Source organism: Pagrus major, chromosome 6, assembly GCF_040436345.1.
Source record: "Pagrus major chromosome 6, Pma_NU_1.0".
Taxonomy (NCBI): domain Eukaryota; kingdom Metazoa; phylum Chordata; class Actinopteri; order Spariformes; family Sparidae; genus Pagrus; species Pagrus major.
The window spans coordinates 10,244,500-10,271,808 of record NC_133220.1 but is presented as its reverse complement, the minus strand read 5'-3'; the positions used below and the strand labels follow the sequence as shown (position 1 = coordinate 10,271,808).

The 27,309-nt window shown below is 41.0% G+C and overlaps 1 protein-coding gene across 3 annotated transcripts in view; it reads left to right on the top strand.

Moving 5' to 3' along the window:
* The window catches only part of anks1ab (ankyrin repeat and sterile alpha motif domain containing 1Ab), a 44,495-nt gene that overhangs the window by 10,377 nt on the left and 6,809 nt on the right, over window positions 1–27,309 (top strand). For all 3 annotated transcript variants that reach the window (XR_012179463.1, XM_073469299.1, XM_073469300.1), the window contains exons 2-12: window positions 5,152–5,224; window positions 12,335–12,450; window positions 16,937–17,035; window positions 18,007–18,153; window positions 21,001–21,108; window positions 21,949–22,119; window positions 23,939–24,076; window positions 24,561–24,632; window positions 24,884–24,967; window positions 25,096–25,233; window positions 26,245–26,421. Coding sequence is in view for 2 of the 3 variants with exons in the window: in XM_073469299.1 (XP_073325400.1) it covers window positions 5,152–5,224; window positions 12,335–12,450; window positions 16,937–17,035; window positions 18,007–18,153; window positions 21,001–21,108; window positions 21,949–22,119; window positions 23,939–24,076; window positions 24,561–24,632; window positions 24,884–24,967; window positions 25,096–25,233; window positions 26,245–26,421 (1,323 nt within the window). In the remaining variant the exon portion in view is untranslated. The remainder of the gene's footprint in view (window positions 1–5,151; window positions 5,225–12,334; window positions 12,451–16,936; window positions 17,036–18,006; window positions 18,154–21,000; window positions 21,109–21,948; window positions 22,120–23,938; window positions 24,077–24,560; window positions 24,633–24,883; window positions 24,968–25,095; window positions 25,234–26,244; window positions 26,422–27,309) is intronic.

The window sequence follows — 27,309 nt, the reverse complement described above, 5'->3', positions numbered from 1 at the left end:
CTTAAAAGTAACAAGCACGGTCTCCAAGATCTTAAAGCCACGTTGATAAAAGTAAGCAATCTGTTCTACTTTGATTGCCTGAGAGAAAGATGTAGACTATGTTGCCCATTGGGTCCATTTGGGTCCAATCAAAATCACAAACTCAAGTTCAGTAGCAATTTAAATTGGGCCCAACTTTGTAGTTCATTGAGTTGTACTAGAAAGCGTGAACCCAGAAAGCATGTTTTCTAGGTTTTCCAGCTCGGAGCTCAAATCTGCCTGGAGACCTTTTGTAAATACTTTATTAGATCATTCTATTCCGGCCCTTTACCACAGATGTCTGTAAGTCTTGCTCAGGGTTTAAGTACCCTAGAGTCAAATTATCTGACCACCAAAGGGATTGTGCTCTACTCTTAATCCGTTAAATTAAATCAAGACGAATCTTCAGAAAAGCTGGTTTCAAGGTCCTGGATGAAACAGAGAACATATAGCTGCTGGACTAGATCTTTTCTTTAGTGTGAATTGAAGTGAAAGTGGAGCGTACACTCCAAATATTCTTTATTTTAATTTTTCCTTTGGTCGATTATTTATATTTAAGATCTTGTAATGAAAGAACAACTTGTTTCCTTTGTGTTTTCCCCTGTCATAATATGTAGCAGCAATGCAAAATAAAGAAACCTCCAAGGACACGGAGTGATCACAAAAAGTCTGTCAACCACTTAACTTGCCTCTGAAATAAGCAAAATGATTTCACCTTACTGTCAGATCTTTCTCACTGCAAAGCTTGAAGCACAAAAAGGTGACATAAAAGAGATAATATGTGCAGTGTGAGCAGGAATCGAAGTGCAGATCAACCTGTATTAACATGCAAATCACTTCAGAATGTAGTGCTATCCCTCAGAGATGCACCGCTGATTTAATGACACAGTCCACTCAAAGCCCCATGTGCTTCATAACTGCACTATCGATTACATTTCTGTGTGAGTAGATCTTCTGATTATTTCCTCCCAGATATTCACTGGAAAGTGATCTTTATGTCAAATGGTGTAAAGGCTGGAAACATGGGGAAATGGCTAGCTTGGTTCGGTCTGAAAGTAACAAAATCTGCCTACCAGCACCTCATGTCATCACATGACGGCAGAAAATGTTTTACTTTTTGATTTTTTGCAGCTTTTACAAACAATATATAACATGATAATTAGTGCGCTTTAGACATGCTAGAAGTTGATTGTTTTTGGAGAGAGATAGACAAGCTGTTTCCTCCGGTTTCCAGTCTTTATGCTAAGCTAAGCTAACTGTGTCCTGGATGTAGCTTTATACTTACCCGACCAACAGTTGTGTGGTATCAATTTGTACTTAACTTTTGGCAAGAAAGAAAGTCAGCGCATTTCCCAAAATGTCATATCATTCCTTTAAGTTGAAAATGTCTTTACAACTTGCATTTCTTTACAATCTACCATCTGTACCTGCTGTTTAAGGCTGACTTGGATTTAGGAGTTAAAAGTACTCCTTTGGCAGCACAGTGGTTAGTGGTTGTATCCTCACAGCGAAGAGGTACTGGGTTCGATCTGAAGTCTTTCTGTGTGGTTTCCCCTGGGTGCTCCGGTTTCCTCCCACAGGTTAGGTTAATTAATGCTAAATTGCCCGTAGGTGTGACTGTAAACCTAAATGGGTCTCGATACCTCCTTTTCATAATAGTCAGAAACCCACTAACACCCACTAACATCTGGCTTTTGTATCAGTTTGTATCTGCCGTTCAAGCAGCTCTCGAATGTTGTTAAGCCTGCAAGGGACTGTAGTAGAAGATAAAAACAGTAACCACTGAGCGTTGTCACTGGTCCCCATGATGCTTTTTACTGTTCACTGTTTTCATTAGTGACGTAGATCATGACATACTGGGGGGGGGGGGGAAACAGAAATGCAAACTTGTCCGCTTCCAATGGTAAAGAAGTCAATCGCCTATTTTGAGTGGGTGTTTTCCGTGTTTAGACAACCTGCTAATTTTGGTGTGACAATGGTATATGTGTCATTTCTGAAAACGGACTGGTAAGTTGTCCAGGGTGTACTCCACGTCTCCCCCAATGTCAGGTGGGACTGGCTCCAGCCCCCTGTGACCCTCAAGGATAAACAGGTATAGCTAATTAAAGGCAACATGGCAAATTTATTTCATGAAAAGTATGTGTAATATATGGTTGATATATTTGACAATAACTTTCTCTTTTGAATAGCAAAAGTGCTGTGTATTCACTATATTTCCATCATGACCCAGGGCCAATCATAGAGCTATTTATGCAGTGGATGAGGCTGTATGTGCATAATGTTATGAAATATTTCAGCACTTTATCTATGATGACGCTGGTTTTCTGAGAGCAGTATTTTAGTGACAGGGTTGGAAGGTGCACTTAAGCTTAGATGTAATGCAGTCCTGATGTGTGTGTGTGTGTGATATAGAATGTAACTGGGTTAATTCAAAGAGTAATGTGAGGTCTGTATTGCTGGAGGCATATGCCATTCGTCCCACGTGCCTGACTTCCAAATGAATCAAGGCTTTTCCACAGTGTTGATGCCACTAGCGAAGTGCATAGGGCTTTTTCAAACACTAAATATTACATCAAATAAGCCTCGCTGTGTCTCTGGTGTCACTAGTGAAAGCAGAATCAGCTTTTCAGGCTTGCAGAAATCTTCATTGCTGATTGTGAATACACTACTCGAGTGAGTCTAAATTTAGATCCCAGCCTGATTTGCAGTACTTTGCACATTGAATTTTAGGCGACCCCAGCCTGCTAATTGCCGTGCTTTAAATTGTAAAACATGTACTTGGACTTATATTCCTTTCTATAATGTCTTCAGAATGTTGAATGCTATTAATATGTAAGGTCTGTTCTCATGATAATGGGGTGAATGGTACATTTGTTCTGTGCATGAGGTCCTGTTGCCCTTGAAGCATGAAGTGTCAGCAAGTAGTGTCATGTTCTGAAGACAAATTGCTTACACTTACTCAGGGATGAGTGATTATAATTAAACCATGCAGTACATATGATAAGGGCCAGACTGTTTGCTTAAGTTGACTCATAAATATACTACTGTGTAGTTTTATCTGACATTGGGTACTTCAGATTGAAACGTCTATTCCAGTAGAGCTGAATAAAATCAGTGAAATATAATCCTTGTATTTGAATGTTTAATAGGATGGGACCGATTAGGATAACATCTCATCTCACACTGGCTGTAAATGGTCCCATCATATTTAATTTTCCTGCTGTTTTTTTAAAGGAATAGTTTGACATTTTAGAAAGATGAGATGTAGATGAGAAGATTGCTAGCAATCACATTAGAGCCCAACTGATACTTTTTTAGGCCAATGCCATTACTAAGGAGTAACAAAATTCCAATTATCAAACATCTGTCATCAAACATTTGTGACAAAGATGTGCAACAGAGACAGGATTTTTTACGGTTATTGTTTAAAATGACATCTGTACATCGAAACAATAAATTTCACTGTGAAAAGTTTTCATATCTGCACGTTTCAGGAAACATTTATACCGATACTGATATATCTGTGACAGGCCAATATCGGCCGAATATATTGGCCATTGGATATACTGGTCAGGCTCTAAGTCTCATATCTGTTGGTGGCTGGACACAGTAGCCTTTTTACACAGATATCCTGCAATACAACAATATACACAATACAACAAAGACCCTTTATTACGCCTTGTTTTTTTACAGCCAACAAGCCAAACAATGCAAATATAATGCCACCCCAGTGTGTGATTTTAGATAGCATGCCAGCATTCTGGAAGTAAAAGAGCATGACATGAAACACAATAGCATCGATGTGAGGTGCAGTGTACCTGCCAGTTGATCTCACCTTCTGCTCAGAGGGTAAAGAGCTCCTGGACCTCACATTTTCAGTTGCTGTTCTTCTTAGAGTTAGCTGTTAAGTGCTGCTAACTGCTTTTTAAATCCTGTGATAGTGGGCCGCACAAGAAACACATCATCACCACATCACAATCAGAGGCGGAACAATGATGCCCTCCATTCTGTCTTTGTACCTTTTCATACAAAAAAGCAAGGCAGAATGACGACACAACAATCCCACCTCGAACAGGCTGCGAAAGTGGCTTGTGACTACCTGTTGTCATGGTGAAATTGATAGTAAATCAGCCTTACATCCCAGGTAGACAGATTGTAGCCTTTTGCCAGAGGTATGTGCTAAGCTAGTCAACTTTTGGCTGTGGCTGCATATTTGATAGACAGATATGAGAGTAGTATTGATCCTCTCATGTAACTCAGCAAAGAAAGCCCAAAACGTTGGACTACTCCTCGACTCTGGATATAAAAAAAAGATTAACAATGATCATTACTTGTCCTGCTCATTTTGAACAGCACTTGATGACAAACTGCATCGAGCATCAAAGCACTTTGTTGGAGCTTGAGTTACTGTTGAGTTATCGAGGAAAATAAATGAAAGCAAACAACCTGGAAATGTATTTTGTCTCCTGGAAAGCCAGAGACTACTTAAATAAACAATTTTGGCTCTAAGCCCCTAAACAACTCTTCTCTGAGTTGCTCTGTAATCTCCTCCATGCAGCATTGTGCTCACTTAACCTTGCAGTAAGCTGTTGCCTTATTCTGTGAAGCTCAAATAATACAGGTCTGAGAGGGCAATCAAATGCTAAGAAACAGTCAGCAACAGATCTGTATCTCTGGAGGGTCAGCTTGTGCAGTAAGGACTTGGTTACAGGGCTGCCTTTAGGCGTCAATAGTTCGGAGTTTAAACATTTTCTAGATTGTAATTCACCTTATCACCTTGCTGTGTTTTTTTGCTGAGTGGTGGGTTAGTCATTGAATTGCTGTCCACGTTGAACTGTTGCTTGTAATCCATCATTGCAAAGCTGCCCGCCTCCTTCCCAATACTCCCAGCAGCAGCAACTCTCTGTCCTCACCCAGTGCCACTCCTACAGTGTTCTTGCTTTGTAATTGGTTTGGCAAATGTGGGATGGTGGAGGGTTAGAAGTTTAATGCATGTAACCAATTCATGAAAAATGCTGAAAGAATTCCGACGTATGATCAGCACTGCTCTGTGTTATTGCTCATGAGTAGTTGTTGACATTTCAATCAAATGGGGAATATTTTCATGTGATTCATAGTTATTCTCTTCAACAGATTGAGAAGATCATGAACTTGATTGGAGCAGGCATTGAAACATCCAAAAAGAATCAGCCCAGACCAAGATCAGGTAAAGCTTCACCACCTATTATGTTTCAATGATGATAGAATTTTTAATTTATGCAGAATGGAGTGATATTCAGAGACATGACTCGATATGGTATGTAATTAATTGGTTGGGAAACGCACAATGACAGCTGGTTCTCGGGTATTTAATTGCCCTCAGTTTTTAATTGCCCTTGGTGCTGCATTGACGATAGTCCCTTCGAGGTTACTGGATGATAATTACATGTAATGTTAGCAGCAAACACATTTTTTACTTCTGGAACTAGAGTTTGAACGTATCTGATCCAGTTTTGGTATCGCATATTGATACTCATGTAATTCACTCATCGGATATCGGATCTCACCGATCCAGATTCCAAAGTCTAATGTTTTTGTCAATTGTAAATATATAATGATGCAGTTTTAATCCTATAGTGATGTAGAACAAATTAAGTAAGCAATCAGTAATTAAACAGTACTACAAAGATATCCAATACACCTTGTGTTTTTGTCTTTTAGAAGTCTGAGTTAGATGTATAGGCGAATCTTAAACTGGATCATGAACCGGCTGTAACGCAACATTAGTCATCACCTGAGTGAGCTAGTAACAGATGGCTAACTCTACTACTCTACTATACTTTTTTATGAGACATGGTAAAGTTACCAGGGCTTGTAACAATGCAACAGGTACATTTTCCTAAAAACAGGACAAAAATGGGCACATGTGACTGTGACTCACAGAATCCTCCTGGATAATGCTATTTTTATTAAAACACTGTCAGCGTAGTTCTTGTCTCTGTTTTCCATCACTGTATTTTCAATGTCTGTCTATGTCTTTCTAAATATACACAATATAGCATCCATTCCATCAATACACAATATCATAACACATACTCTGAGTTCACGTCTGCCACTGATGCTACACTGATGAGGGCCAATCAGGGCCAAACATGGGTGTCTGCATCATTGTTCCAAAAATCTCAGTTTCTGCCCCTCCAGATATAAAAACCGAAAACTGATTTTCTGAATATTTTCACCCTGTAAAAAGTTTTCCAAAAGGTCTGTTTTCAGTGACCTAAAATGCTGTTCATGTGTGTCTGTAAGGCCAAAACGCATAGAAAAATCTTTGTTTTTCTCGTGTACATGTAGACAGGGCCCAACTGTAACCGCTCACATTTGCGAGCAGCTTTTCTAAGAGCTGCTGTTCAGTATTCAAACACATCTTCATGAAAGATGGAGGAGAGTTTTGTTGTAAGTCACGGGGATTGAAGCTGACATTTGTTTGGCACATCATTGTTTTTTGTTACACACAAGGTTTCTACTTTATGAGAAACCTAATTCTAAATTCCCCTTACTGTCATATTGTTTTTTTCTGGAGCTACTGTATACCTCAATAGGGCTAGAATTGATAGTACGCTTCACCAAGTGTCCTTCAGGCAGAGAAGCCAGCTGGCATCAGCTCAGTTTGTTTAAATAACACTCCCGCGCTGATACAGTGTAAACCTACCTCTGTTAGATACTCTGCCATAAGGTGGTTTCATCATACGGTATTGTGTAACAGCTTCTGCGGGTCTGCACAGGACTGCCTTTTAGAAGTCTCAGCATATTTATTAAGATAAAATTTTCATTAGTTATGCGCAGTATGTTTCATGGATTAAGAATCTGCTGACCGCAGCAAGGTGTAACACCACCAGAGCTGAAAGAACAGAAACAGTAAAACATGTTTTTGTGATAAAAGGATTTAAAGTAAGGACACAGAAAGTAAAAAAGAAATGACATTGGAATTAAGAGAATTTATACTTGTATTGCTGCAACAGCATTTTACACTGCATGTGCTGGTGTGTCATCAGGTAATTTTATTACATCTTACATCACTTCTTTCTGTCAGTCCTTTTCAAAGGCGTCTATGCAATTAAAAAGTGAAAGTTTGATCAATGCATTCAAGGACATCTACTCATTTAAAATCTACAGGTGAACTGTAGAAGAATGGTGTGAAAAAAAGTGCACCAAAAGTTAACAGGGTCTATTCTCATCCGAAACCCATCCTCCATCCAAGTTTCATGGAAATCTGTTCAGTAGTTTTTGTGTAATCCTGCTGACAAACCAACCTACCAACCAACAAACACACACAGATGAAAAGATAACCTTCTTGGTGGAGGTCGTAAAATAAAGTAATGAAGTAAACTTTAATTATATTAGACATTTCAGACATCAAGTGCAGCTCAGGGTCTTACATGATTACAGACAAAGACAGCAGTTAAAATAAAAACATTTAAGAAGACGGTGGGAGAAAATTAATTAACAATTATGGTGATGCTAAAATAAAAGATATAATAAATACAACTTTAAAAGAACAATTACAATAAAAAATATAGTTACAACACCAGATATTATTCCCATAACCACTTTCACTGTCTTCATTTTAATATTCCCCAATTTATAGTGTATATCAGTTCCTTCCAGGCTGCTTTTAACCATTGAACATATCTGATGAAATTATTTTCATTTGTTAATATAATTTGGACCAAAAGGAGGTACATATTAACAAAGCAGTCCTAAAGCAAAGCAGGTTTTCTATCGCAGAGTGAATTTATGATTTTAATTGTAACATGACTGCCCGCACACTCAAGCATCCTTAGATTAATTGCCATCCTAACAATTAAGACCTGAGGTGATTCCACATTACATAAGAGGAAATATGTTGTTTGTTTGTTTGTTTTCTACACATATAGGTGTGAGCTATTTATAGGACTTGTTTGACGAACGGCATGCTGAACGTGTCCCAGATTCAGCTGAGTCATGCAGTTGCTGCTCCGATTTTAATCGGAGATTGTTCACAAGTAGTTTCGGAGGTTGCGAGTACCGTTTTGTTGCTGTTTTTGAGTGTGCCGCTTAGTAAAGAGGTCATATTTCTTTTTCCTCAATGAAAGGGAACGAACAGGTACCCTTCAGACCGAAGAGGGAGAGAAAGGGGGAGGGGAGAGGGAGAAGCGGAGAGGAGAGGAGGGGAAAAGAGAAAGAGATGAAGATGGAAACCTAAATTGTCACTCTTGTTTCAACCTTTATCGTTTTGTTGACTGGGAAAAACCTTTGCCACCTGTTTTTGTGTATTTCCATTCCATTCACCTTGTGCTTTTATACTGTCCCTCTTGTATTAGGAGCCAAGGACTGCCAATTCATCTTCAGGAGGCACATTTCCTAACACCAGATTTTTGAGGCTGCGTAAAAACCAGCCCTGCAATTTTGTGCCATTCTGCGTACTCAAGGATGAGGTTGTTTGTGTTGTGTGCCCATCATGAGTGTCTCGATTGTGTGCTAAGAGAGCACTGAGTAAATGAGCTTAAAAAGAGAGAGGGAGTGGAGAGAGAGCTCAGCTAACAGCACACAGGAGGCATCGGCTCGGTTTGTGTACAGGCACACTCTGACGTTCAAAGGAAAAGAGTCCGCCTTCAGTTTCCCTGAATTAATTCAGCTTTGCGGCTCATTTTCTCCACTGCTTGGGTGTGTTGACAAGGAGCTAGTGCTTTTCTCCCGCTCTGATAAAGAGGCATGGCTTTATCTAGGCACAACCTCTACCTCTTCAGCTGTAAATAGGTCTTTCTGGGCACTCCTCGGAGCCAAGTGTAGACTTGGTAAATGGTAAAGAAACACTCTTGGATAGATTTGACAGCTTGCCCTGTTTAACAGGGGATAAGACAGTGACCCAGTTCCCCCCCCCCCCCCCCCACGGAGGAGCATTGGATACTCTGTCAGTCAGTAATTAGGTCCTACTACTGTGGGAGGTGTTGCTGTCCCAAATGAATGGAAGTAATTGGACAGGGTGGCTAGTATTTTTAACCGTCTCGATATTGTGGTGTAAGAGCTGACTTTGGTTTGAGGCTCATGAGGAAAGAGTAAAGAAGGAGGAGGAGTTGCGGGATCTCGTAGTGAATCATAATTAGTCCACTTCAATCCTTCTTACTTCCTATTACCATCTTATCTCGCCCATATGTTTCATCGCCTCCTCCTTTATTAGCCCTTTTCTGTCTCTTATCTGTCTCCAGCTCATTCTCTCCCTTTCTCCCTCACACCCTCCTTCCATCATTTTTCTCCTCAGTCGGGGCATATCTGACAGCAGCTTCTCTCCCTGATAACAAATGATGAGCGTCGGTCCTCATGGCTGACTGACGGGTCACGGAGACCCGACTTGGCCTTTTACCTGATCGTTAACGCCGGAGCATCAGGGGTACAGGCGGGCCAATTACGGAGGAGGTTCAATCAATAGCCCTTCACTTTGCCTCCCTCTGTTGGCACTGCTTCTCCTTACCCTGACTGCCTTACTGACTACCCATCTGGGAATGTGTGAGGTGATTGCAAGCAGCTTGAAAGCCTGCATAATTACATTCTGCCTGCAGCTGTACCCAGATAACACCAATGATGGACGCAGTGAGCAGCCCCGCATAGGTGGGTGCTAAAGTCTACCACTCCCTGTGTAGACAATTCTTTCAAAGTTGAATGGCGCTTTGTGTGTGTGTTTGAGCCTTTTTACCCCAAATCTGTCTAAATTTTATATCATCTCACTTATTTGTCCCGGCTTTTCCCTGTAAGTAGCCTCTGTTGTGCACTAAAAATGTATGATGTGACATGAGCATCTGGAAGTACATAATGGAATTCGCCTCTTTTCTGTCATGCTGTATGACTGGATGAGATGGAGAGGAGACAGGACTTGAAGTGCGCCTCTTCTCCTCTCTCTCATTCTCCCTCTCCTGTACGAGTGCATTAGAGACTTCTGCTGACTTGAATCAATGCTGCCCCCCCTTGTCCTATCATCAAAGTAAGATGTAAATGAATTAAAGCCATCTGCTAATAAGCAGGGGCTTGAGGAGGCTCTTTGTTTCAATATCCCATGTTAGCCTAAAAAATTGGCGATGCGCCTGCAGAAGAGGATCGACTTCGCTGTCATCCTTTTACATTCTAGTCATTCTTTGCAGAAAGGACTGTGATTTTGGGCTCTCGGTGCTTGTTCCTTGCCTCTGATGGTGGTGTCCTTTCTGCACTGGCAAGATCAGAGTGCCTCTGTGCAATTCTAATCAGTGCAGTGAGGAGAGAGAGAAGGGGTGAGGTGGGGTAAGGTTAGAGAGAGACAGACAGCCAGAGAGGAAGAGAGTATGTGTGCGTTTGTATAAGAGAGAAAGGGGGGCAAGACAAAAGGGGAAAGGGGTAGAGAGACAGACGATGAAGAGAGAGAAAGAGTGTGTGTGTGTGTTTGCATCTGTCTGTGTGTTTGAGAACGAGAGGCAGGGAGCGAGACAGAGTGAGGGAGAGTGCAAGCCAGAAAGGGGGAGAGAGAGAGAGAGAGAGGCAGAGGGAGGGGAATTGATATAGTGGGAGAGTGAGGGAGAGAGAGAGGTGGTTACGTGGAGCAGCACCCCACTTCATCAGGCAGCATACGGCAGCCCTGCAGTGCGATCACACAGTGTGGGAATGGGGCTATGAGATCGAGAGCAGGAGAAAGAAAGCAGAGAGAGACGAGAGCGAGGAGGGGGGGAGTTAAAAAGAAGAGCTTGAGGGATTTGCTCGGATGAGAAGGGGGGATGATCACTGAGTCTGTTGCCTGTCGTGGATGCTGGAAGGACGTGGCAGCAGTGGCTGAGGTTGAGGCAGATCTGTGATCTCCTGTGCAGAAGTAGCCGGCGTCAGGACGTTATGCCCTGTGAGCAGTGAGGGGTAGCGTGTGTGAGCCAGGAGCAGCTGCTGTGACTGCATCTGCGCTGCCTGCCTGCATGTCTCAGACAGGCAGGGGATGCAGCAAACCTCTGCCCTGAGCACAGAGGCTGCTAGCTGTACCCAGCGAGGAGAAGAACCAGGTGGGCTGGGTGGGAGTGGGGGGCGCCTGCCTCAGAAAGGAGCTAGCTTAACCTGCACTGTGGTCCTGCAGTGATCCTCGCTTCAGAGTCAAAAGGCTCACCTGCCGTCTGTAGGATCTGAACCTGGATTTACTGCTTTGAAAGATGAGAGGCACGATCTGTGGCGGAGCCGCACAGCCAACAGCCTGCTGAAGAGTGTGAATGCTGGGCAGCGCAGGGAACACTGGCACAACCAAGGACACTGAGCCTTTTTCCACTGGCAGACAGCTTACCTGGAGCTTTATCAAGGAATCCATACTTGGATTTGATTATGAATTGAGGAGTTTGGAATCAGCACACTGTGGAAATCCCAAGCCAACATTTCTTTTTTTGATGTAGGATTTACAATATGTCTACCTGACCACACTCCTTGTGGCTCTGGAGTAAGGAGGAGAAAATTATTTGAGCAAATGTGTATTCCTTGATCAAAAATAACATGAGTACCTCAACAGTACTTTAGAATGCTGCTACCTTCATTGTATGAGCCGTGTCCTAGCTCTCAAAGAGGTTGACCAATGAAGCCATGGGACTCAGCCAGAGCTTTACAAGTATGTGGTGAAAACCCTGACAAATTTATTTTGGGGGAACTGAATATTTCTGTGTTGCACCGTGATGGAGTTATTGCTGATTTTAGAACTAATTAGGGGGATAGTTTTAGCAGATTAAATAATGTGTGATGTATGAAAATGTCTGATTTAGTGATAAATATTTCCATTTTCCCTCAGCCTGAAAATTATTTAGTCTCTTGACGTGTTAGTGTTCAGTATTGTTATGTTCTTGGACTAGCCAGGTTTTATACACTCGCTCATCTGCTCACTAAAGGAATGTTTAGTGAACCTTGTTTGTTGGAAGATGCCGTAGTGGCTCAGTCCAACATAACTAAAGATACCAAGCTTCAGATGGGCTTCCTTCCCTGCACTACCTCCACCCTCGCCTGACATCTCCAGTCAGTCACACTAACACCAGTGGGTGTATATTAGCCTAGTCAGTCCCCTGCAGGGCTTGAGCTGGGCCTGCAGCACTTCCTACCCTCCTTCTGTGTTTGAGTTAGCTGGGCCCCCGCCTTTACCTTGGGAGCCCCTCACCCCCGGCCTGGACCCTGTCTCCCCCCCACCCCGCCTGGTGCTGCTGCACTCGGCTCTGCCTCTGCTGGCCGAGGATGATGTGGCAATGCCATGTGTCGTCCTCTGAGTGCCGCTGCTACCGGCTGAACGGCTTCTCCCTGCTGAAGCGCTTCCCTCTCTCGGCAGATGGGGCCTGTGGTAAAGCCCTGGACCAGCCGGTGGGAGAGTGGCTGGAGCACGTGGGGCTGCCGCAGTACGAGAGCAAGTTCCTGCTCAATGGCTTCGACGACCTACGATTCATGGTGAGTCACCTGCAGCACGTCATCTCAGGGGTCGGTTCCACTTTGCATCACTCTGTCTCTCCCCGTGTCAACCTAGCTGCATTTGTCTTTTTATGTCACCACTCAGCTCTCTCGCCCTCTGCTTGTCTCTCCACTCATTCAGCCCCCCTCTCTTCTTCTTCTGCACCCTTTCTCTTCCTTCCCCCTTTCCCCTTCATAACTCCTCTTCACTTCTTGTGCAATGCATGACCCTGCTAAGATTTATGGCCCCACGCTGAACGCCCTTTAAAGAATATGGGCTGTCACCAATGGCAAGACAAATGACAACTAAAACCCATTAACTTTTTCCCAATCATGCTTATTTACTGTACAATACTAAAGCCACCTACTCCCCCCTATATTGAATCTTCTGATTTACAGTCACTGAACTTGACCCCTGTGTAAATAATCCTGCACAAACGATCCTCAATCTAAACACACTATACTTTATTCTGAATACACTTGCATGGTTGCTCACCGAATCTCACTAAATCCTCTACCATTACACTCTGCTTGTGGTGCTTATGAGATGGCCTTGCAATTGCTGCACAATGTATGATTACACTGCAGAGGCATGCTCTAATTCTGTATTTATATACCGTATACAATTTTAAATTTGATATATTTGCATGCAGAAATGTATTTTGGTTGCAAATTTATCACTTCACAGTATGTAAATGATCAAAAGCCACAGGATTTGTCTACTACTATGGTTTAAAAACGCAATCAGACAGATTAGTGTTTCTGGAAAGCATTGACACATTTTGGATGAGTGTTTTGCATTTTTTAAACGCCTCTGTCAGATTACATATTGATAAATTCATTTAACAGCAGCTCAAAGGACATCCACAATCTGACTAAAAGCGTTATCGTGTTTCCCCTAAAGAACCTTGCAAGGAAACTTGATATTGCGTTTGGCGGTGATTCGTGAAAACACCATTACGTTTTTCAACCCCCCGTTCATGTTACTTTGAAAAACATGGCTGTACACTGTAAATAACTAGGCCCAAAGGGTAGACACGGACATTTCTCAGACCACAGAGCTGCATTAGCACTATTGGGCTATATGTTACATCAGTTTGTTACAGCTGAGCTCAGTTAAGTAAGACCAGTAAGCTCAGAGGAAAAGTGGTTGTATGCACACAAGTGTTGCAGTTGACGACTGCTGCACTCGGATCTGCTTTCTTTCTGTTAAGGCGTGAGATCACAACGTAATGCGAGTCCTTATGAACATGTGATCACTCCTACTATGAGGTGCTCTGCAGATACAGGCTTTAGGCTTAGATTTGTTCATGAGGCGACAACAAGCCTGAAGGAGTAGTATGTGTCGTCACAATAAATGTAGTCATAGCAGGAATTTGGTAGGGGGGTAGGACATGGATTACAGCTAGATCGATAAATTGGCTTGGCTGATATATCAGCAGAATTAGCTGACTGAAGATATATTGTTATCATGTTGGACAATAAGTGACAAGACATTGCAGTACAGAAACAAAAGATGTTTTTGAGGTAATTTAGAAATAAAGCTGCAAAGGTTGATTGATTAATTGATTACATTTCAACTAGTAGATAATGTAATAGCTAATTTGATAATTGATTAATCAGTAGGCAGTAATTGAATTGCCTCTTAAATGTGAATATCTTCTGGTTTCTATCCTCCTCTATGACAATAAACTGAATATCTTTGCACTGTGGACAAAACCAGGCATTTGAGGACATCATATTGGAATTTGGGAAAAACTAATCACCATTTTTCGAAATATTTTTAGACCACAACAAACGAATCGATTTAAGCTATAAAAATATTCGACAGATCAACAATGAAAATGATCCTTAGTCTTAGCTCTATTTAGAAACTGTCTTCATTATACAGTTTGTCCATCAGAGAGCAGTGACAAGTGCATTCCTCAACTGTAAAATGTCACGCTTAGTACATTTCATGGTCACAGTTTCTTGAAAAAACAAATTCAAAGGGGAATTTATGACTTTATTTGTAAGTAGACTGAAGTGACAGGAAACGAGGAGAGATAGATGGCATGCAACAAAGGTCCCAGGCTAGAATTAAATCACTGATGGTGTGTACATAATAAATGGTATGTATCTTAACAACTAAGCCACTTGGACGGCCAAAGATTCTTATCGAAAAACGTGTGTTTATGTGTTGAGTTATTTGTATTTCCCCCAAATCACCTTCAGTCTTCTATAGCGTATACCACGGTATAGTATGGCAGGAATGATTTATAGATAAAATCGATGAGCTGGTTTTTCACTAAGGCAGTAAATTAAATACCTGACAAATAAAAGTACTTAATCAAATTGATGCAAAAATCCTCTTAATCCAATAATGCCATTAATCAGTCCTGCCAAGTGATTTGATGCATCGTCCACCATCCCCTTATACAACTGGAGATATTAAAGAAATAGCTAGCTCTGTATTAAACATTATCCTACATCACTATATTGCCCAATACTAGTGTAGATAACAAGACAGTGATTAAAAAGGAAACAAAGCAACCGTCTTGTCTTGTTGAGTTGGAAGATTCCATGATGATCAAGATTTCCAGGATATAATGTGATGAGGACTACAGGTCATTAGTCATTCTGATGTTCATTTTCATGCCACGACTAATGTGTCTGCTGGACTTGATGCATCAAGGAGATAAATCATTAGCTTCACAAGGCAAATTACCCATGGATATTTACAAGGATGTGGAGGTTGCAAACAAGGGAAAGGTCAGAGTAGGCAGGCAGACATTGTGAATGTTTAATATTGTGCCCTTTTAGATTCTGCCAGACTTGCTTCAGATGTGATCAATCTGACTGAACTTGAGCGTCACAATTTGTTTGTGGGATTCATTGTCAGTCTAATTTCTTTTTGAAAAAAACAAAAAAAAAATAGTGTTACGGTTTGTTGCTCTGATGTCCAAACTAATGCGGCAGCGAGGCAAATTCTCCAGTGCAAAACATCTTAGAAGTTCCCCGTCATGCATTTACGTTGCATCTTTCCTGCATTAATATTGCATCAGATTCTCTGCAGCCCTCTCTCTCTCTTGCAAACGTCATAATGTAGAACTGAACATACATATTGTAACACATAAATTAAGATTTCTTTCTTTGCCAGATTATTGTTACGCCCGCTGACTCTTGGAAAAGTAACAAAATTTGATTTTCTTAAACAATACCTCTGTGGTGCATAGCAATCGAGCAAATTCTAATTCACTGTTGCATTAACTGAGTGCATTTAGTGAGATGAAGGACTTCTACCATGGCTACATCTGCAAGTCGTATCAGATTAAATCAGACTACCATAGCTCATAAGCTATGTAAGAACTGAACCATACATTCCCGTCACATGTTTCAAATGCAGCATGAAATAATAAGTTTGCAGAGTCTCCCGAGGCATCATCAAACTTCAAACTGTGTTAATAAAAGTGGAAAATCTATTTTGGGCCACACTTACATCACACCCGTTTCATTTTGACCTTTATTCTTGCGATCAGTGAGTAATCTCCAAACTGCGCCCTGATACAGGCCTGTGAATACTGCTGCATTGTGCTCTGAAACCAATCCAGTAAGAGCAGATTGACTAAAGACTACAGAACATTTTAACATTCTTGGCCAGGAAGAATCAATCTGCAGCAGTCCACGGGGAAAAACGCTTAGCTCCACATTTTCAAGGTTCTCCCTGTATCTTTATTCCTGCCTATAAACTGGAATAAGATGACAAAGCAGCCGGAGGTGCAAATATGAACAGATACATGAAATAGACAAGAATCTGCTCGTCAGTCAAGATTTTGGGAGGTGGGAAAACAATTATTGTTCATTGTTCCTACATCCTAAATTGTGGAATTGTTACAAATTCTAGTGAAATATTCTGGTTTCCTCTTGGACTGTTGTAGTTTCCCTCCATTGAAACATAACAGCAAAGAGATCCTGTAGATGCTGCTGCAGTTATGAAGGCTTTGTTCCCTCTGAGTCGCACCAGATCAGATTGATTACTCTTGGCATGCACAATTTATTTGACTTCATTGTCCTCCCACTCTGCTGTTACTGCTTGTGTCAGAGATGTGCATATTTTGTGTGTGTGTGCGCGCGTGTGTGTGTGTATATGTGTGTGTTAAGAGCAAGTACAGCGACAATTTCGCCCTGGTAGTTACAGTGTAGAACAAGCCATGATACTTTTATTGACCTATGTTCTTATCACGCTATTTGTCATGTCAGTACACTATTTTTTTTATGCCTGTTTGTTTGTGTGTCTTTCGATGCCGACATTCAAATGACTGCACTAATAGATTTATTTTCATGTACTGTACTACTGTATGTCCATATTGTGTATTGTCTATGTGCATGTGTATGTGATTATTTGTCTGCATGCATGTGTGTATGAGTACGGCTGTTTGTATGTCTGTGTGTGGCTGTGTGTGAATGTGTTTATTTGTGTGTGTCTCTTGCGTTTGTGCACATGTAGGGAAGTAACGTGATGGAGGACCAGGATCTCAGAGACATCGGGATCACTGACCCAGGACACCGAAAGAAAATCCTCCATGCGGCACGCAGCTTGCCCAAGGTACTTAACATCATAACTTAACCTCGGCACTAAAGAAAGACACTGACTGACAGCATCTCAGATAAAAAGGTCGAAATGTCAGCGTGTTGATAAAAATAGTAGATGAGTGGAAAAAATAGATAAACAGATGGTTCATCAGAGTTGAAGTAGTAATCGTGCAGTAAAAAAACAGGAAATGGAAAACATTTTTTGATCACAGATACTTCAGATGTAAGGGCAAACAAGTCTAAAGAACAAGCAGGAAATAATATTAAATTATTGAAAAATGGAACTTATAATTTAAACTAGAAATTTAAGTAGAAACTTAAATGCTTTACATAAGGATCATATAAAGGAAAATGTATACCTTTGTACTGGAGAACGGGATATTAAGGATTGGTCTACATTATACTGTATACTGTATATGCAAAGGCTGCACAGGACAAAACGTGTCCAAGTATGCGAATGCGGATGATGAAAACACTAAGCTAGTACCATGCTAGTTTAAGGTTTGACTCAGGCACAGCAGTCGTTAGAGCGAAATACTAACATCAGCATGCTAACACACTCTCAATGATGAGTTATTATGGACCCCTTTGCTTTGCTACCCTACTCTGCCTGGAAATAGACTGCTTTTCTTACTTACCATGTTTACTTCCTTAGGTTGGCCTGTTGGCATGCTAACATTTGCTACACAAATGCATTAGTTTATCAATAGTATTGGACAAATTAAAATTTTGATCTGATGATAACTTCAGATTAAAACTGAGAGGATCACCAAAGCTATTTTAATTCATCTTTGACTTTTAATATTAAATGTCTGTCCTTTGGCAAGGATGGCTAAAACAGCAGTGTCCAGTTATAGTGAGGTAGAATTATAGCCACAACTGAAAACCAAGAATATAAGCTGAACATTCCCATTTTCAGTCCTTTTCTCAGAACACAAGGTTACAGTACTTGCCCCCTTACATCTGTCTTCCCCTTCACTGTAGGTGAAAGCACTGGGCTGTGATGGCAGCACATCTCTTGCCTCCTGGCTGGATGGCCTCGGCCTGCATGAATATCTGCCCAACTTTCTTTCAAGTGGCTACCGCACACTGGAGTGTGTGAAGAACCTGTGGGAGCTGGAGATTGTCAATGTAAGAAACCATCTCTTGCTAAAAAAATGTGTCTTCTTTCAGATAAAGAGCTAGCAGGTGTGTTATTTGCTCTGCTGAAGACCCTAAAGTGTTGATGGCCTCATGTCTTCACTCAGCCTTGACCAGCTCTCCCGGAATGGTCTCTAATCATAAGATGTATGCATCATGTTAAGAAGCACGCGCTGCTGAACTTAGAGAAGTGCTCGATGATGGAAGCATTTGCATAAGACTATAACAGAAACATCAGAGTAATTAGTAGATAACAAACAGATAAAATGTAAATCAAGGAGCAATATGGCAACTGATGACAGGGAAGAATATAATTTGATTTAATCTTCCTGAAAACAGTGTAACACTTTGTGATAATTTGTAATTACAAAGGAGGACAGATGTCTTTGGGGATAAAAGCTGTGGAGGCTGTGGAGAAATGCATATACCAGTTTGGTTGAACGTGTGTTGATTTAACTCAAATGTGTGCGTGTTAAGACTACGGCAGTTTCCCTATGGGTTCCTGAGGTACATCTGAGGGTTTGCTTGATGATTAACGGGATAGGAAAAAAACATGCTCTGCTACAAAATTAATTTTTCCTGTTCATTTCACTTGGTCTGGCTTCTAAAAATGATTTACACGAACCAATCTGAGAAGAAAAAAATCCTTTTTGATTTAACTCTCACACCTGTGATGAGGAGAATCAAGGAACCATTTTTGCGGGAGTCACGAGCTAGAATGGTTGGGAACCAGTGAGTTACAGGAAATCATGGAAGGTTTATCCACATTGAAGACAGGCTGACCGACTGCAGATCTCATCAGAGTTGGGTACTACTTACACCACAGTACTTACTAGGGCTGAAACTAACAACTGTTTTTATTATTTATTAGTCTGCTGATTGTTTTCAAGAATAATTGATTTATTGTCTAGTCTATAAAAAGAAAAAACAAAGAATTTTGAAGATTTCTCATCACAATTTCTCAGAGCCCAAAGTGACATCTTCAAATTGCTTGTTTAGTCCAACCAACAGTCCAAAACTGTCCATTAACTCTGACTTACTAGTAACTCACTGGTAATAAAAGACAAAGAAAGACAAGGCGTAATTAATTTTCTAAATGGTTAGATGCACAATATGGATTTTTTTCAGCCGATACTGATAACAGATAATTACCTGCTTCTCATGGCCCATACAGATAAGATAACCAGTGCAAATCAACTGAAAAAGTGCATACCGCCACCTACTGTATTGAAATGAGGAGATGCTTCAGTCAATGAAAGTAATTTGGCTTCAAATTATCATCTCTGTTTAACACCTATAAATTCACTGGGACTGATAAATACCCAATAATACAAATTTACCGATATATGTCGTGCATCCGAAGTTGGAAACTAATTTTCTTTCAGTTGACTTGTCGATTATTCGGCGATATGTTCCAGCTCTAGTGCTAACCCAATGTTAACTGTAATAGTAATAACCAATCATGTATACATTAGCATTGCTTATGTCATGGCAGGCAGCCAGACAACCCAAGCAGATGATTTGATACGGCTGATAAACAATCACAGAAGGCAGTGCAAGAGCATTGGATGAGCTTGTTTAGAGCAATCATATTTTTCCCACTCATGACTGCGCTTCTATGTTTGTTATTTGTGATAAACATAAAGACAGCAGTGGCAAAATGGCAGAAACGAGCAACAGCTGCAGTATCAGCAGCAACAGCAGCAGGAAAGCAGCAGCCAAACATACTGTATATGCAGTGTATGAGGGATGATGTCCAGCAGACTGCGATGCAGTACAGAAAGATTGGTATGAGAGCTGGGCACATTACTTTCAGTGTGCAGAGTAGCAGAACAGTCTCTGAGCCTCTTGGCAGAGCTCGCTTTGCCCATCACATTTCCTATATCCTTGTCAGCGTCTTACGTCAAATAGTATCAACCGCCAATTTGATCTACGAGCCGGTTTACATTCACATATAGTCCCAAGGCTCTTTATTACTATTTAAATTTTCTCTTATTTCACACACCTCATGCATACTGGTCTCTCTGGGATTCTGAACATGAGAATAATGAAAACAGCACCAGAAATCCAGAGGACAGACCAGTTGCCTCTTCTGCCGCTGACTCTCACTGAATAAATAATTGAAGCCTTCAGACAAAGAACCGTATGAGCCTGTTATGGAATATTTTGTACCAGCAACATAATTGCAGATGTAACATTAATCACTAGACATCCACCTTTACCGGATGAGCACGAATGTTAATAGCCAATTATGCAAATATACAGTATTAAGATAATGAGTTCTGACTACATAAAATTAACCTATGGTTCCTCCTCAGAGGGTTTGAACCACACGAGCTGATCGGTATTGCATTTGTAAAAGGTTTAAAGAGACACAGATACTGTGGATGGATGTGTCTGAGGTGAAATTAGATGCTGTAAATTAAAAACATGAATTTAGATTGTGACAATTGAAATGGATCTATGCAATGCAGTTATTTGAAAATCACGCGGTTATTTGCATATTACCTGTTATCGCCCCATAAATCGCCTAATTCTCCTTCGTTGTTTCAGCACCATATCCAAAAATGGTTCGTGAATTATAGAGTGTCCCGGGAAGGAGACAGTGCTGTACTTTAAGCTTACGGCAAAACAGATTGAGGCTGAATTATTGACGAGAGTCATTTCTGTTTGCCTGTGGATGCCTGCCAGTGAGGGGTGCATGCCACTAACTCTGTGTCAGTGTATTTTGGATGTATCTCTATTAGCTTAGTCTAGATAAATTCATCTGTTCCTGATAGCATTGTGACAATACGCTGGAAAGTCTGCTTTAAATTGTTCCCTGATGCTGACTTTTAGGTTATTAAGATTGGTGCCCTGGGCCACAGGAAGAGGATCATTGCCTCTCTAGCAGAGCGACCCTATGAAGAGGCTCCAACCAAGTCCCGTCGTCTGTCCCCAATTATGGTAAGATTGGTGATATAGAAACTGCTCCAGTGCACATATACACTATTATTGCGTCTTCCTTGCTAGATCTTCATTGGCGACTTTGACATGATGTCTACTTTGCCTACAATCCAGAAAAAGAAAGCACAGTCCGAGAAAGATGTTTTCTTCTAAAGAGTATGAGTCAGACATTCATAGCAGCAGCATTGCTAGTGCTGCTGTTGAACTAACGAAGTGCAGAACATGCTGTCAACCCTAATTTGGTTAAAGGTTTTGGTCTGCTCAAATATGCGCCATTAGCAGTGTAGTTCTGCATATGTCCTCAATATAACCCATATTTAATATCAGTGATGTCCATAAAAGATGCAGAATATTTTTTGTTTAAAATTAGTTCACATTTGTTTAGATTTGGTTTTAAAGTACTGAATATTTCCGCTGAGACAGATAATTGCACCCTGTTATTTTTCTTATTGAACAACAATCAAAATGGAGCTTAAAATGGAAGTTAAATGACGTTACATGGCGAGCTTTACTTCTACGCCAACATCATTTTGTGAGAAAATGGATCCTTTCTACCAGCAGCGGATGTCTAATTTTGGAATGAGATTCTTCAATATCATTATGTTCACAACAGTTAAATACTCAGGGCTGATTTCCCAGGCAGATTAAACTGGGCTGAAAAGAATTGAGAATCTCCATGGAAGAGGCTCTTTTGTTGAGGATTAAGCTTGGATGTAGATCAGGGAAACCAGCCCATGTAGACAGTGCTGTCAAATCAGTAATCTGTGTCGTGCATGTCTGTGATGTGTTTGTCCTGTGTGTGTGTGTGTGTGTGTGTGTGTGCATGTGTGTGTGTGGCAGTTCCATGACCTCCTGTCCCAGACAACATCCCCCCTCAGTCAGATGGACCCCTACACCAGTCGCTCCATGGACATGCTCCTGCCCCTGACTGAGACGGACCGGAGGCGGAGAGGAGTTGAACAGGACTGTAGTGTTTCTCTGCGTTCGTATAGCGAGAGGCCGCGCTCTGTAGTGAGTTCTTTCACTTTTAACGTTGTCTAGAAAGCCACCAGACTTACTCTCACTGAGCGACTAGCTAAAAAATAGAGGACGATGCTGAACAAAGTAAGATGTGCTGGGGTGTCTTGTTAAATGTCACATTTCTTAGACGCAGAGCCCTTCTGGATGCACAACTAAACTTACTGGTTGAGTTAAATCTAAGCGGGCATAACAACCACAACAACATTAGACTGCAACCAGGGACAACAACAAAGAGTAATTAGGGTTGAGCGATGTGACAATATGAATAGTGCATTGAGATGATATGAATTCATCTGTCAGAAAATACCTATACTGATACCATACTGTGGTAGCTGTCTCTTGAATATCAAGCAGGACTGCTTTATGGAAAGATGGGATTTTAATGCTATTTTTGCATCACAATGATTTATAGCTGAATTAGCTAAAAAGGCACATTCCTGTCTCATATTTTATCCATTTACCTACAATTTCTCAATTGCTTTCACTGAAATTGTATTATAATACTCTCAGCTGACAGTTTATTATAACTAAATAACTAATGCAGTCTAACGCAACAGTCCTACAATAAATAATAATTTCAGTTCTTGTCAAAATTGTTTAGGGGGGGGTGGTTCAACTCCAAAATGACCCTACAGTTGAATCGACACCATACCTGCCCAATTCAGGCTTTAGAAAAGAGGTTGATTTTCTGGGGTATCTGCAAATAAAAGTCTCGCAGAGAGTTGAGTGAAATTTGAATGCGTATTTCTACTCCTTGGCACCTATTTCATCCATTTTCAGCAGCAAACTGAGCAGAGTGGAGGGCTTGAGCGAGCGCAGCGACGAGTGCCACATGTCAGGCAGGGTCACTTGCGCATGGTCACCTCTGACAAATATAATTTCACTGAAAGTTAAACCAATACAGTATTGAATTATTGCCCTGCCCCACAGGTTTGCGTGTTTGCTCATCGAGCAGAAGCTCTGTGTTCTTACTGTCAGCTCCATTCAGTGTATTTTATCTCATCCAGTAAGACCATTTTTCTCTGGAGTAGCTCTGAATTTTAGAAATAATTGACTCACTAAAGATCCAATACAGCATCTTCATTCCCTGACATGAATTCAGTTCCTATTAGCCTGCCTGAATTTGTTGGGTTCCTCTTTAAGAAGATGAACTAAGAATAACCCAGTGATCAAATTTTACCATTTGCTAAAGGTCAAACTACGACACAAGCAGTCAAGATGGCATGCTTGGTTTGTGACTCACTGAGGCCAAAGAGAAAACCCAGAGGAGCGTCCACACATAAGGGAAATGCAGCACGACTGCACTGCTCAAGGATTCCTGATATCTAAAATCAATACTTATCATTTTCCTAAACGTTTAGTGGATTCTGTCATCAGTATATTTTACTCTGACAAGAGATTTATGTAAAAGCTGAGCAGCCCACATTGACCTAAAGGCCCGACACAGTGCATGAATATTTATGAGGATACCGGCAGATCAAAAAGGGCTTATATTAAGGTGCTGACCAAGCAGACCTTGGTTGCCTTCACACTAATGTACAGCAGTCAGAAGTCTTTTGCTTCACCACCTCGACTGAGACACACAATGTAGCTACAGGTTTAACCAGTGGAATCAGCTTTCCAGTTCTAGTATAATGCACAAAATTCCACGTCTTTCCAATCTTTATATTCTATACTGACTGATGTGTGTATATTTGAAGAAAAGCTTCCAGACACTAGAAACTCAGAGGATTTTCACTGCATTTGTAGAAGTATTTAATTTGTTTCATGTCACAAATGTTTCCCTCCTTGTGTTATGTTCACTGTTCAGGACAGACATAGCGAACGGCATAAAGACTCTCGTTTAAACCTCCGGCCGCCGAGCCACTCTGCTACCTACGCCACGGTGTCTGCCTGGCATCACCAGCCTGAGAAGCTCATCCTGGACTCCTGTGGGTACGAGGCAACTGTAAGTCACTTTTACGGTCTTCAGAACAGAAGCAGACAAACATAGCTGTTTATTTTTTACACCCTACTGTCGAGCTGCAACTATGAACCAATTAATTGTCACCTTTTGAAATAATCACCAACTATTTTGAGAATTGGTTTGAGTATTTATTTAAGAATGGTCAAAATTCTCTGATCCCAGCTTCTTAAATATGAATACTTTCTGGTTTCTTTACTCCTTTATGTAAACAGTAAATGGAATATCTTTGCATAGTGGCCAAACAAGACATTTGAAGATGCCATCTTGGACTTTGCGATACACTGACATTTTTCACCATTTTAAACTACTCGATTAATCAAGAAACTAATTGACAGGTTAATCGACAATGAAAGTAATCGTTAGTTGCAGCTCTATGTTTCTGCCTACATGTGAGCTTATCAGCACCAATGTTGAAATTGTCTTCTAAATGAATCCAACCCTGGTGCGTTCTGATTCTTTCTCCTAGTACCTAGGATCAATGATAATCAGGGATCTACGAGGGATTGAATCCACACAAGATGCCTGTGCTAAAATTAGGGCAAGTATTACTGAAAAGCTTTGAACGATATTTTTTCTTTTAATTTCTTTTGCTCTGAAATGAATTTGCAAAATGTCAAACATGAAATAACAGGGTTGCAGAAGATAAATACAACTGACAATTGCTTTTCCCAGTGTGAACACATTCTAGTATAATAATATTTTTATAGTCACATTTAAAGTGTGTAAACCATTGGGTTTCGTTATACTATATGCACTTTTCTCTCACTCTTTTCATTGTATCCATTGCAGAAATCAAAGGATTCAAGAAAGGGTCCGGTCGTCATACTGTCCATTACCTATAGAGGGGTCAAGTTCATCGATGCAGCCACGAAGGTAATGGGAAAGTATGTTGTAGTGTCTCGGTGTATATCGATCTGTCCGACCCAAACATTGCAGACTCTCTCATCCTCCATTAGTGGTTGATTTCCAGTTAGCACTCACATCCTTCCTTTGTCCATTAGACTATAGTTGCAGAGCATGAGATCAGGAACATCTCATGTGCTGCTCAGGACCCAGATGACCTCTGCACTTTTGCTTATATTACCAAGGATCTGAAGAGCGGCCACCACTTCTGTCATGTCTTCAGCACTGTGGAAGTGGTGAGTAGTACAACTCTTTCCTGTTCAAGTAAGAAAAAACAAACTAGTCTTGTGTTCAGTCATTTTGCTTGATTTAGTAGAAATCTGATCAACATATGATTCTTGAACTTTCTGTAAATTCATCATTGAGTAGTTTAGAGAAAACAAAGTGTCCTTTAGTGGGATGTCAGGTACCCCACAGTTAAAACTGCATGTCGCATCCTGTGAACATTATTTGCTTGATTGGCTCATAGAAGGGCTTGATTGAAGTTCCGCTCCTGCTATGCATGACATTTCCATGTACAGACACAGATTATGTTGTAATTCATGTCTCAGCTTCTGTAAAGGTCGAAGGCAATCTTTCATCTTTGGCATATGGACCACTGTGGAGCATTGGTTAACTGCAGGGAAACGGATGTAATGATGAAAGTTTTCACGATGTCAAAACTCCATTTTGAGCCTCAGTTATTTGTATTTAACACGACTGCTCCATGTGCAGAATGTCGTGTGAAAATTGCTTTGGGTTTTCTGTGAAAGTGGGCATGATATTCAAACAAGAGCCAACAGATAATTATAAAAAGTAATTATCCTAACAATGTGAAGAGCTGCACTTTTGTGTGCCAAGTAATGTTTTTGTGTGATGCACAACAAATGGTTGAAAACAAGCATTTGCAAACCCAATACAATGATAGTAATTCTAAACAAATGTTGAAAAAGAGTCAGTCAGTCATTCAGTAGTAGACTTACAGTAGACTTTGATAGTCCAAGCTACTTATTTTAGATCATTTAAAAGAACTAATACCCACTGTGATGTTTGTGAAAGCATTAAATGAAATAGTGAAATAGTAGCACACAAGCAATGGTCCCCAAAATCATTTAAGATTCATGTGAATTCAGTTTAAATGTATTGTAAAACCTGAAAATAACCACTCTGGAGAAGTAGCTTCCTGTCAGTTACCACCAGCTGAAATCGTTTTTTTTTTTTGTTGTTGTCTGATTTGAACACACTTTCAAACTTTCTCCTTCACACAGACGCAGACCTACGAGATCATCCTAACACTGGGACAGGCATTCGAGGTAGCCTATCAGATGGCCATCCAGACCAGGGCGAGACAATATGTCCCACCCACATCTCTGCCCTCAGAGGTCATAGAGACCAAAACCAGCCGCCCTGTATCTCAGTCGTGGAACAGCATGCGGAGATCAGCAGTGAGTACCACCCTGTTACCCCTCTGAAAACTTGTTGAACGTGTGCGTGTGGGAGTGTGTCTTGAGTGTTAATTTGCTCTGCCTGTTAAAAGGATAGAGGGAGAGTAGAAACGCGCCGTTATGCAATCATAATTCATAAAAAGGTACACAGACCTCGTGACCGACTTTTTACCCGCCACTGAATCCCCGATGGGCCACCTACAAAGGAAGATTTGCTGTGTGTGATAGAAAGTGATGAGTCATGACTTTGCTACCAATTTCATCTTGCCCACCCCCGACTCTGAGTCACTCAGATTAGGGGAGATTTTCTTTTTGTGCATATGCGAAACATGATGAATGAATAGTTTTATTTGTTGCTCACAGCGGAGTGTTTGATTTCCTCTGGGACATTTCTGAGGGGCACAGCCCCGCTGGTGGACCCATCCTCTGCTTCCTCACTATTGATTGAGTGTGTTGCCTGAATGTCCACGTATACCCTGTGCCATGCACTGATGCATTGGACTCTCAGGCTGCATATAATGAGCACTCAGTGATCACTGTCACCTGACAGAGCTGCACAGCCTGGAGCACGCACACTTCTAGACCACATGCTTATGCAGAGACACAAATCACTTTGTTTTACTACCTGCCTGTAAGGATAATATATGGAGTAATCACAGAGCTGCATAATGACTCTGGCTGGTTGTTTAAGTTTTAAATGAGAAGGGGGGGACTCCTATCTGCTGCAATTTGTTTTAATGCTTTTTATGTCAATGTGAATTCTACCATATCTATTTGGTTTAAAGAGAAACTGTGACAGGTATACCGTTTTTAAAAATCTTCCTCATGGATGGATAGTCCCCCACCATCTTTAGTCACTGTTGCTACACCTGTCAACCTTTCTGTTCT